The 12,945-nt window shown below is 42.9% G+C and overlaps 1 protein-coding gene across 1 annotated transcript; it reads left to right on the forward strand.

Annotated features, from left to right (window-relative positions):
• Nucleotides 1-89: 89 nt before the first annotated feature.
• Nucleotides 90-7,835, forward strand: UPRT (uracil phosphoribosyltransferase homolog). Its single transcript, XM_072123782.1, has 7 exons — nucleotides 90-500; nucleotides 2,599-2,641; nucleotides 4,100-4,169; nucleotides 4,320-4,382; nucleotides 5,318-5,479; nucleotides 6,241-6,339; nucleotides 7,276-7,835. The coding sequence occupies exons 1-7, from the start codon at nucleotides 280-282 to the stop codon at nucleotides 7,380-7,382; spliced, it is 765 nt and encodes a 254-aa protein (XP_071979883.1). The 5' UTR covers nucleotides 90-279; the 3' UTR covers nucleotides 7,383-7,835.
• Nucleotides 7,836-12,945: the final 5,110 nt, after the last annotated feature.

Below are 12,945 nucleotides of genomic sequence, written 5' to 3' on the forward strand. Positions count from 1 at the left end.
TGTATGTTGTTATGTACACAGTAGTTGTACGGAGCCGGCCGCACACATTATTGTGGTACACAATCCAATGACAATGCGCATGTTACCGCCCGCGGGACTTTGTACGAGTAGTTTTATCCGAGAGCAGGAGACTGACGTGCAGGGGCGGGCAGTGCGTATGACTGACACATGTGACAACCGATCCCAGGTGAAGGCGGAGAGGCCTCGCGAGAGCCGCTTTGTGCCCGCAGCTGCAGGAGAAGAGAGCACGCTGCCGGGTGTAGTGTGAGGCCACGGTGCATGGAAGTCATGCCGGGAGAGCAGCAGGCGGAGCTGTCACACCGGCACATACGCTTCGTGGACGGCAGCGGCAGCAGCAATGAGGCGGATAAAGAGAGCGAAGGCAGCGGCAGCCCTGACATTCAGGCGCCCGAGGAGGAGCAGCACCTGGTCGGTCCTCAGCTCAAACTGCTGCCGATGAACGACCAGATCCGAGAACTACAGACCATCATTCGAGACAGGTGAGGGCACGGACTTCTCGCCTCCTTCTGTCCCATCCTGCCCCGGCCTGGCACCAGGAGAGCAGGGAAAGTAGATGTGCACTGGGTGCTGTCAGCTGTGCATAGCTGTATGGCTGGTTATTCTTGTGCACTGGGTGCTGTCAGCTGTGCATAGCTGTATGGCTGGTTATTCTTGTGCACTGGGTGCTGTCAGCTGTGGGCATAGCTGTATGGCTGGTTGTATGTACTGGGTGCTGTCAGCTGTGGGCATAGCTGTATGGCTGGTTATTCTTGTGCACTGGGTGCTGTCAGCTGTGGGCATAGCTGTATGGCTGGTTGTATGTACTGGGTGCTGTCAGCTGTGGGCATAGCTGTATGGCTGGTTATTCTTGTGCACTGGGTGCTGTCAGCTGTGGGCATAGCTGTATGGCTGGTTGTATGTACTGGGTGCTGTCAGCTGTGGGCATAGCTGTATGGCTGGTTGTATGTACTGGGTGCTGTCAGCTGTGGGCATAGCTGTATGGCTGGTTGTATGTACTGGGTGCTGTCAGCTGTGGGCATAGCTGTATGGCTGGTTGTATGTACTGGGTGCTGTCAGCTGTGGGCATAGCTGTATGGCTGGTTGTATGTACTGGGTGCTGTCAGCTGTGGGCATAGCTGTATGGCTGGTTGTATGTACTGGGTGCTTTCAGCTGTGGGCATAGCTGTATGGCTGGTTGTATGTACTGGGTGCTTTCAGCTGTGGGCATAGCTGTATGGCTGGTTGTATGTACTGGGTGCTGTCAGCTGTGGGCATAGCTGTATGGCTGGTTGTATGTACTGGGTGCTGTCAGCTGTGGGCATAGCTGTATGGCTGGTTGTATGTACTGGGTGCTGTCAGCTGTGGGCATAGCTGTATGGCTGGTTGTATGTACTGGGTGCTTCCAGCAGTGGGCATAGCTGTATGGCTGGTTGTATGTACTGGGTGCTTCCAGCTGTACATAGCTGGTTGTATGTACTGGGTGCTTTCAGCTGTACATAGCTGTATGGCTGGTTGTATGTACTGGGTGCTTTCAGCTGTACATAGCTGTATGGCTGGTTGTATGTACTGGGTGCTTTCAGCTGTACATAGCTGTATGGCTGGTTGTATGTACTGGGTGCTGTCAGCTGTACATAGCTGTATGGCTGGTTGTATGTACTGGGTGCTGTCAGCTGTACATAGCTGTATGGCTGGTTGTATGTACTGGGTGCTGTCAGCTGTACATAGCTGTATGGCTGGTTGTATGTACTGGGTGCTGTCAGCTGTACATAGCTGTATGGCTGGTTGTATGTACTGGGTGCTGTCAGCTGTGGGCATTGCTGTATGGAGGGTGCAGTCACATGTACCACTAACACTGCGTGTGGAAACAAATCGCTAGGGTACGGGGACAGGCCTCGGCCCGTTCGAATATGCCTTTCTATGGAAAAGCATGGTATCGGTAACCGGAACCCAAAGTCTTGCATTTAAACAATGGGGGACACCGGGTTCTGGTTACCAATTTACAAGTGCAGTGCTAGAGGTACGTGTGACTGCACCCTTAAAGTTGTATAAATCTGGTGGTGATGACTGTTCCAGAAGAATTGGAGTTCTGCTCCTATGTGTATCACTACTCTGTTAAATGGGGCACTTAAAGGACCCCATTCTGGTAATCGCTGGGTTCTATCCATCAGTAATCGGACACTTGTCTTCTGTCCAGTGTACGGGTCTTAGTATTGGTAGAATAAGAATATACTGTATTCACCAGTCATACCTGATGCTTAACTTGGCTCTGAATTCAGAAGATTAATGTCCTTTCCCAGAACGTTCCTGGCACAGTGTAACGCCACATGTCCTGTTCTTGTCTGTGAATGTACTGAAGCAGCTGTTGTCACTGTATTCTTACTCAGAGATGACAAATGTACATGAAACTATGTGCACCCCCTTCTAGAAGAAGTGTCATACATGTATTCAAGGTGCCCGGAGGAGACGGATAGTAGCTCTGCCAGTTACAATAGGTGGTATGAGGATATTGGGTATATGACCTACCGTACTTAGTTTCTTGTCTGATAATCATGATATTCCTTGTGCCATTTGTAACAAGTTTTTACTTCTCCTTTATAGGACCACAAGTCGTGGAGATTTTGTGTTTTCTGCTGATCGCTTGGTATGTAAGATATCTATGTTCAGATTTTACGCAAACAGTTTCATTCAAATAATGGCTCATGAGCTTTATGGCGATTTGTGGGGCAGTACCTACTGGGATCCACCTGACAGATGGCTGCTGTGATCTCTGATCTTTAATGTCAATCTGTTTTTTACAGTTATTTGTTCAGTATTTCCATTCTGGAATAACCCTTTAAGATACAACATGTATTTTGCTGAAACACAAATCCTTCCCCCTCTCCTCCGGGCTTGCTACTATCGGCACACGTCCACTGATATTTAGACGTCCATAAGGTTGGAAAAAGACTTCAGTCCAAGTCCATTCTTTTAAATTATACCATGTTTATCCAGAAGAAGGAAAAAACCCTGGATCAACAGAAATTACTTACAGAAAGTTTTATTCCCAAACAGTGTGATTTTATTGCCCTTCCAAAAAGGAATCCAGGCCTCTTTTGAACATGTACAAAGTATCCGCAACAACAACCTCCTGTGGCAGAGAGTTCCATAGTCTCACTGCTCTTACAGTAAAGAACCTTTGTCTATGGCAATGGTAGAACCACCTCTCCTCTAGGCATAGAGGTTGCCCCCATGTCCTGGCCACAGGCCTAGGTATAGAATGGTCTGGGATCTATTACCAGGCCCGGTGTCTTTGCATTTTTCCTTGGATATGCATATGCGATCGGGCTGCCCCCTGTGCGCTAGCATTGCATTATAAACGCAAAGCTAGCGAAACGTGTGACCGCGCCCTTATTGTATTCTAGTCTCCCACATTCCCCTATTAATCTTGGTTGCTCTCCTTTGAACCCGTTCTAGTTCTACTATGATACACTGGTGCCCAAAACTCTGCACCATATTCCACATGTGATCTGACCAGTGATATGTATAAGGGAAATACTATGTCCTTATCATGATGATTTATGACTTTCCTGATACATCCCATAATTGTATTTGCTTTAGCAGCAGATGCCTAATGCTGATCACTAAAATTGAGTTTGTAAATGCATCATTTAAAACCTCATTTTAATTTTAATTTTCTACCCAACTGTATTAACCCAATGAATTATTACCCAACCCAACTGTATTCATTAATTAAGATAAATGTAACATTTACATTTATCTTAATTAATACAGTTCTGTTCTCAATAACATAGAGGTCTATACCCATTTCAGCACCATAGGCAGTGTTATCACAATCCTTAGTAAAGGCCATCCGTATCTGGTCACTGGTTTCCACCACTGGAGACATATGCAGTGCTATATATTTGGTAGTATTGCCGGTCAGTCACCTGAATGGGACTGAGCTTCAGTGCAGGAAACTACCACTGCCAAGCAGATGGCGCTGTTATCAAAGTGATTGACGGGTAATGCAAGAATAAGACTCCCATCAGTCTTAGCCTAAGGAATGTTATTCCTAAGTAAATGTTATTGTTTGTATTTCACTATTGCTTTATCCCTGCAGATCCGGCTGGTGGTTGAAGAAGGTCTGAATCAGTTGCCATATACAGAATGTACTGTTACTACACCTACTGGTAAGGACAGGCATGTATTGCAGTGGAGGGGATTGTGACTATGTGATCCAGCCATTTATAAGTTGTATAATTTAGTGAAAAACACAGATAGTGTGGATTATACAATCTGTCAGCAAACATTAAAGCACAAAAAAATTATTTCTCTCCTAGGTTACAAGTATGAGGGGGTAAAGTTTGAGAAGGGGAACTGCGGGGTGAGCATTATGAGAAGTGGTAAGTACTAACGTTCACATAAATGCACTGCATTTGTAGGGGAAAATCTCCCATTCTCAGGAGTTATATAGAGTTGAAAGGATTTAGGTTGAACAATACAAAAAAACATTGTTTTGCTGCTATTTTCCCCCACCAAATGCTTTGGTACCAGGACTTTCCGATACTAGGTAATGTGCACTACACTCTTCCCTCGCATCTTGTTAAACTGTTTGGAAGAATTAGAATCCCAAACTGAGCTAGTGGCCCCCCTCTGCTGGTTTTGAGGGGGAGATTGGAGGATGACTGACCCTAGAGAGCGCACACTAAACCCTGCAAGTAAGATGGGGGAAGGTATCTGAGTGCATGCTGGGGAAGTACTGTCACACCGTGCATTAGTTGTTCCGTTGTTAAACTTCCTGAAAATGTATGCGTTTTTGTATGTTTACCATGAGTTTGGCTGGTTTTAATCGGTTTCACAGCGGCTTACACTTCCAGAAATGAAGAAAGACAGGATCAAGGTCCATTAAGGGATTGTCAGATAATTAAAGAAATCGGTGCCAGGTTAACACCAATAACTTAGTGTTCTTTTCCAATGTTCTGATTTACATTTTTATTCCGTGCTTTAGAATATATACAATTTCACATGTGGCTACACAATGGCCTTGACATTTAGGAAATGTATGTTGTTCTCTTATTGTGATCTCCATTGTATATGGGAGACTTGTAAATGCACAAGGATTAGATCAGTCTTCTGAGACTTGGCAGTGCGTAATGGCTGCTATATAAAGCCCCAATGTCTTCGGAGACTTTTTATTCATTTTTTTTTTTGGTTGTTAATAAAGCAAGTTTCCATTTACCTAGAAATGTCATAATACTAGATAAAAAGAAATCTTCAGACCTCTTAAACTGCTGTGGTTGTCTGGACAAATACTCAATGCTTCTCCTCCCTTGTTTAGGTGAGGCCATGGAACAAGGATTGCGGGATTGCTGTCGGTCTATCCGAATTGGAAAGATTTTGATCCAGAGTGATGAAGAAACGCAACGTGCCAAAGTCTACTACGCCAAATTTCCACCAGATGTTTATAGGAGGAAGGTGTTGTTGATGTATCCAATTCTAAGTGAGTCACAATACTACTATTTGTTTTTGTTTTTTTTTAGATTTTGGCAGATATCTTTTATACTTTATGCTCATTGTACAGTGACTTCAAAACCTCTGCACACTTACATGTTTGGTATGTGAAAATGGACCCATGTGCTGGTCAGATCTTGCATATGGAGCATAATGCAGTGGACAGGAATCCATGCATCATACGGAAATATGATACAAATATCCCTGCCTTCCAGCCAACATTGAGGCAAATATTAAGGTGTGTTCACACGTTCAGTTTTTCAGATGCAGTTTTTGGTGTCCAAACAAGGAGTAACTCTTCTCATTGATATGTTCTTACCCATTATCTACCACACCTGCTTTTGTCTTCAAAAACTGCATGTGAAAAACTGAACATGTGTACAATCCCTCACAGTGCGGACGTTGCAGTTCGGCAGGCAGGTACTCCTTGCATCACATTTTTCTACGATGTTAGGACTGCATTGTGCAGCATCTGTGGGTTCTTACCAGCTCACACGTCCGTTTCCATGGGTCAAGCACATATGTTGGCAGGGGCCCTTAACCCATTACCGACATAATGTACTTGTTGTAATGCACTAATTGTAATAGTACGGTGCAATAGTAGCGGTTGGAAAGCGAGGGCTCACGGGCTGAGCCCTCTCCATACCGGATGAGTGTTTGCTGCGGTCGGTGCTGTGCCATGTGTTTGGAGACATTATATATATAGCATTTCTTACAGGCACTTTATACTATCCATGATTTTTATTTTAGGCACTGGAAATACTGTTATTGAAGCTGTAAAAGTCCTCATTGAACACGGTGTCCAACCGGCTTGTATCATCCTGCTCAGTCTCTTCTCTACTCCGCATGGTGAGTCTGTCTGGTCACTGTATACACTATGGGTCCAAGTGCTCTCTGTAGTGGTCAGACTTGGTCATTGCAGGTGCAGCTTCTATTAACTCTAACCCCTTACAACCTGGTAAGTAATGTGGAGTGACCGTTAAAGGACATCCACCAGAATGAAATACTGTATGCAAATGAGCTTGAGGGGCTCCAGGCTTCATTAAACCCTTTGGAGCCTGGAGCCTCTCAGGCTCATAAGCATAAAGTCCTTAATTTTGTTGGCAGATTCCCTTTAACCCCTTAAAGATGCAGAGTTTTTTCACGCAGAGCATAAGGGGGTTAAGGCTGGTCTTTGTGTTTGCACTCAGTTAATTAACACGGAGCTCTTTAGGCACTGACAGTGCTTCCCTGTGCTGCTTCAGCTCTCACACCTTGCTGCAATCGATTGGCAGCAGAAGTACTGAGAGAAGTCATCAGGACTGGTCTGGCGGCAGTCCGTATCATATTCACATGAAAGTTTGTTTTAGAAACAACCTTTATAGCTTGTTTATTCTTCCTCCCTGTGAAATTGTTATCTGTCAGAGAAAATGATCGGAGCTTCAGCAGCTTAGTCTGTGTCTCACACTGGGGCCAGGAAGTAAAAGTTCTCATTACGGACAAAAAAAATATTTTAACACAGCTGGAGAGAGCCTTTGACCACAATTCCAATGACGCCTATATCATGCTTTTGACTTCTTCCTATCCTGTAAACACTCTCAGATTCTCCTGAGAGAAAGGCTTTCAAAAGTCATAACCAATTATCGTGACAAGTCTTATTCTAAAAATAGGATTTGGTCACAAAGGTGTAAACTGGTTTTGGCTTCAAGGGGTTAATGACAGCTGCAGCTGTGTTTGCAGTCATGCTCATTGCAGGTTCAGCTATAAATGTTTGTTTTTTTTTTTTGTTTTTTTTTTTTTTTACAGGTGCCATCTCCATTATCCAGGAGTTCCCCGACATAACCATTTTAACCACAGAGGTTCACCCAGTTGCTCCTACACACTTTGGACAGAAGTATTTTGGTACAGACTGACCACATGGATCCTTCCTGTGCTAGGGAGGTATTTGTTAACTGACTTGCCTGGAGGTCTTGCAGTGTCCTGGCTAATCTTCAGTGCCTTGGATAGGGCACTAAATTATGCAATCTTTTTACTGCAAATGAATTTAAGCTTTTTATTCAGACTTACTGCTTGGCATCAACCACAGAACCTGAATGGTGTTTTTACTTGATGTTCATTGCTTACACACCTTCTCGAGTGTTCAATGTACATTCCATTCAAAAGCAGCTTCTACCAGTGCGCTGAGGAGTCCAGGGGCAGCGAATACTATTTATTTATTTGTATTAATATAAGGGGGGGACCCAATAAATTTTATGACATTATTTGGTGGTAAAGATTTCCTCATGTTTAGCACAGAAGCACATCTGTTAATCTATGAGCTCCCAAGTCACCACCAGAGTAAAAACTATTTATGGATTACACGCTGATTCCAATTTGTTTCTATTTTCTGATTGTCCATAATTATGGGGGCAGCCATCTCACCCGATATCTTATAACAGCATTTACTGAAAGGATTTACAACATTGTTATGGCCAATGTCTGTGGTGTATGGCTAGTTTTCATGGTATTCTCTGTGCATATAGTAGATACAGAAAAGCTGTGACATTGTACAGTCATGAAAAAGTTTGGCCACCCCTATTTATCTTAATCATTTTTGGTTATCAAAATTTGGGTTTTTGCAACCGCTATTTCAGTTATCTAATAACTGATGGACACAGTAATATTTCAGGTTTGAAATTAGGTTTATTGTAGTAACAGAAATTGTGCAATATGCATTAAAACAAAATTTGACAGCTGCAAAAGTATGGGCACCTAAACAGAATAGTGACATTAATATTTAGTAGTTCCTCATTTTGCAAAAATACCAGCCTCTAGTCGCTTCCTCTAGTTAGCTTTTAATGAGTTCCTGGATGAAGGTATTTTGACCCATCCCACAGATGTTCAATGATATTCAGGTTTGGGCACTGGGATGGAGCGGTGTTTTGGATCATTGTCTTGTGGAAATATCAATCCCCAGCGTAACTTCAACTTTGTCATTTATTCTCAAGAATCTGCTGATACTGAGAGGAATCCATGCAACCCTCAACTTTAACAAGATTCCCGGTGCCGGCATTGGCCACACAGCCCCAAAGCATGTTGGAACCAAATTTTACAGTGGGTAGCAAGTGTTTTTCTTGGAATGCGCCATGGATAACACCTTTCTGTATGACCAAAAAACTTAATCTTTGTTTCATCAGTCCACAGGACCTTCTTCTGAAATGAAACTGGCCTGTCCAAATGTGCATTTGCAGGCAACTGTGTTTTTGTGGCGTGCTTGCAGAAACAGCTTCTTACGCATCATTATCCCATACAGCTTCTTCTCGTGCAAAGTGCGCTGTATTTATTGTTGACCGATATTTTTCTGGGCTTAACAAGAACTGTCCATGTGTTCTTCCATTTCCTTACTACGTTCCTCACAGTGGAAACTGACAGGTTAAATCTCTAAGACAACTTTTTGTATCCTTCCCCCGAACAACTATGTTCAACAATCTTTGTTTTCTGATCATTTGAGAGTTGTTTTGAGGAGCCCATAATGCCACTCCTCAGAGGAGATTCAAATAGGAGAACAACTTGCAAGTGGCCACCTTTAAATACCTTTTCTCAAGATTGGATACACCTGGCTATGAAGTTCAAAGCTCAATGAGGGTGCGTTCACACTCAGCTTTAAGGTGGTTTTAGGTGCAGTTTTGTCAATTTCACAGGTGAAAGACATGAAGTGAATTTGATTTTGAAGGAGAAACCTGCTCCACAAATGTCATTCACTTGTTAAAATAAGTAATACCACCTAAAACCAACCCAAAACTAATTGCGATGCAGTTTTAACTGCAACGTGTGAACACACCCTCAGGTTAGTAAAGTCAGTAAAAAGTTGTTAGGAGTATTCAAATCAAGCAAATGATAAGGGTGCCCATACTTTTGCACTGGTCAAATTTTGTTTTAATGCATATTGCACATTTTCTGGAAGTACAATAAACCGCATTTCAATCCTGAAAGATTAAGATTAATAGGGGTGCAAACTTTTTCATATGCCTGTATTGTCAGTAGTAGAATACATAATGGAATATATTTAAATAAGCTTGGTTTAAAAAATAGGTCCCTTTCTGGTGACATCTCAGCTTTCAACAATAAGACTGAAAAAGCGGCATTCTCCAAACAACAGCTATACAAAGCGCAGGAGTGCATGAAATGAAACTTAGGTAATTACGTACCGGTAATCTTCTTTCCCGGAACCACGATGGCACCACCGAGAGAGGTCCGCCTCCAGGGACAGGAAACCCAGACTTTAAAAATTCCACTCCTCCTCCATAGCCACAGTGTATTTCAGAGAGCTGTACGAGACTTAAACAGTATGTTAATCACCACTCCCAAAAACAGCAGGTGGATAACACCACACCACATGAACAAAAACACCTCAAAAGTGCAAGAGGGGGAACTAAGCAGTGCGATCGTGCTTCTGGGAAAGAAAATTACTGGTACATAATTAGCTATTACCCCTCACCATGACAGCACCACAGAGAGAATAAAATAGGAACACTGCTTAGGAGGGGGGGGACAACAGAAGATAACACCCTGCGCCCAAAGGAAAGATCCAGTGCTCCACCAACATCCAACCAGTAGTGACGGAAGAAAGTATGAGGGGAAGACAAGGTAGCAGCTCTACAGATCTGGTCTATTGAAACTTCCCTAAATTCTACCCGGGAGGCAAAGCCCACTAGAGTGGGCAGCATCTAAGATCTGAGGATAGTGGTAAATTAGCTGCAGAGTAAACTAAGGAAATGGCCAGTTTAATCCACCTAGCTATGGTTCCTGCAGAGGCTTTCCTGCCCTTAGTCTTTTCATTATGTTCGGGGGGGGAAAGATCAGATTTTCTCCAGGCAGCTGTTCTGTCTAAATATTCTAGTAAAGCTCTCCTGACATCTAGGTTATGGAATTCTTTCTCCTTTTCTGAAGAGGGATTCGGACAAAATGAGGGCAGAGCAATGAAAATCTGATACTACCTTAGGGAGGAAAACTGGATCTGTAAGGAGCACCACCCTATCGGCTAGAATTTTTAGGTACTGGGCTTTACAGGATAAAGCTGATAACTCACCCACTTGTCTTGCTGTGGTTATCACCCCCAACAACACTACTTTACGAGACAAAACTCTAACTGGGATCTCCCCTATTGGTTCAAAAGGAATTTTAATAAAATAATTTAGTACTACTGAGAGATCCCAAAGAGGAATCATATACCTTGAAGTAGGATGGATACGAGAAACCCCTTTAAAAAAAAAAATCTAATACTCCATGGGTGAGACGCAAATGAGAATTCAAATAAGGAACCCATAAAGAGAACTTAACTTTAGGGGGTCGCTAATTTCAAACCCAGATCCAAGGATCTGCTATCAACGGTTCTCTGAGGACTGAGTACCACGCTCTCCTTGGCCAAAATGGAGCTATTAAGATTAATGTGGCTCGCCAGATTTTCCTCAACACTATGGGTAGCAGTATTAGTGGGGGGGGGGAGGGGGGGGGAGGCATATGCCAGCTAAAAATTCCACTGAATTAAAAGTGCATCCAGAACCAAAGGCTCCAATGAGGTTCCAGCTGGGTCTCCCATAGGGACAGGAAACCACTGAGGCTGTGGAGGTGGAATGTAGTTTTTAAAGTCTGGGTTTTGTGTCCCTGGGGGGCGGACCCCTCTCAGTGGTGCTGTCGTGGTGAGGGGATAAAAGAAGATTTGAGTGCAGCTTTTTTGATCTTTTATTGTTACAATTGGATGTCTCTGAGCACAACACATTCTTCCCATTTACCAGGTAATTCTAATTGTCCTCGCCATTTATACTATTTACAGATGTGGTAGAGCCCACCTACTATTGAAACGGGTACATATACCAGTTTCAAAAACAGGGGTTTTTTTTTTTTGGATCTCTACTTTTAACATTACAATAAGCTTACAGACAACAAGGAAATTCTGAAGCCACGTTCCCAAGTGGTGGTTGCGTTTTGAAATGAAATGCAATGCAAAATCTCCTCCTGCGCTCACCTGTTGTAGTAAAATTGTGTTTGCATCCAGTTTAACGCAATGCAAATGCAGTGTTATGGGTGATCAAAGGAGGAGCCGTTTTGTGGTGTATCAAAACATAGTGTGTGGCAGACTAAACCACCAATGTTAGTAAAAAAAAAAAAAACCTGCACACTTCGGTAAATATAAATTACACACATTTTATTTGACAGGTGGGAAAAAAAGTGCGGAAATTTTACAGTCTCTTTAAAAAATTATCTGCAACAGAAACAAAATAACTGTCATATAAAACATAAAAAGGTTTGTTGCTTGTCCAGTCCTGCGTAGACACAGTGCGTAATAAGAAACTTCTCATTTCCATCCTGTATATAAAGTGCAGCTGCAACCTGCATACAATAGCGGCATCTAACATTCATACAAATGGAGTTTAGCGATTCAGACAAATTACAGCAGTCAAGAATACCGCTCTCATGGTGGCCATTGCCATTACATACAAGACGCAGGTGCAGGACGGAGTGGTCCCTCTGTTACCCTCCTATTCCAGTAAGATGTAGGACCTGCAGAAATATTTCCTCAGATTACAGATGTTAAAGGAGTTAAACCAGCTATTTAAGTTATTGAGTATTCACAGGATAGGGGCATCTTACTGCTGGGACCCCCACTGATTATGGGAGCAGAAACCCTAAACTGGGGAATTGAGGTATCATTCCCAATAATGAGTGGAGAGTCAGGGGTATGCATCCTTCTGCTCCACGCAATAGGATGGGAGTGTCAGAGATAGATGAGCGCTTTGTTCTGCAGTTTCCAAACACTTCAATCAAATTGAGTGATACATGCTCCTCCTGTTAGAACAAATCATACCCAACTTCATACAGACATGACAGCAACCTGACGCAGTGCTGAGTGCTGTGCTCTGAAATACTCTGCTGTGGACTCCATTCCTTGAAAGATCCTCTTAACTGTCTATACATAGAAGATTAAAGAAATCAGGCGATATCTTTTTGAGGCTAACTGAGTATATTTGATGGTGAGCTTTCGAGAATACTAGTTCTCCTTGTCAGATATGATGTTATACATGAAACAGAAAATTCACAGCATTTTATACACGCCCGGCAGTGATCATCAAGGGATATTATGCTGTGAATTTTCTGTTTCATGCATAACATCATGTCTGACAAAGAGAACTAGTATTCTCAAAAGCTCACCATCAAATATACTCAGCCTCAAAAAGGTATCACCTAATTTCTTTACTTTTCTTCTGCTCTCCATGGCCAACACAGTACAATACTACACTACTATACATAGAAGTATCAGCTGGAATGTGTTTGGGAGATGCGACCCAACTGGCAGATCATGGAGTGCCTAAATGGAGATTGTGTTCTCCAATTATTTCTAAAGTAGAAAAATTTCATGTAGTGAATATCAACTTTCCTTAGTTCTTTGTTTGTCGTCATGAAATAATGGAGTTATGTAACCCTTGGAGTGCAGAGGGA

Source organism: Engystomops pustulosus, chromosome 9 (assembly GCF_040894005.1).
Source record: "Engystomops pustulosus chromosome 9, aEngPut4.maternal, whole genome shotgun sequence".
Taxonomy (NCBI): domain Eukaryota; kingdom Metazoa; phylum Chordata; class Amphibia; order Anura; family Leptodactylidae; genus Engystomops; species Engystomops pustulosus.

What these genes read in the sequence shown, in the direction of transcription:
- UPRT (XM_072123782.1), top strand. Translation starts at nt 280, where the DNA reads ATGGAAGTCATGCCGGGAGAGCAGCAGGCGGAGCTGTCACACCGGCAC. An exon ending in TGTTTTCTGCTGATCGCTTG is followed by an intron (nt 2,642 to 4,099) that starts GTATGTAAGATA and finishes TTATCCCTGCAG; the next exon opens with ATCCGGCTGGTGGTTGAAGA. An exon ending in GTTGATGTATCCAATTCTAA is followed by an intron (nt 5,480 to 6,240) that starts GTGAGTCACAAT and finishes TTTTTATTTTAG; the next exon opens with GCACTGGAAATACTGTTATT.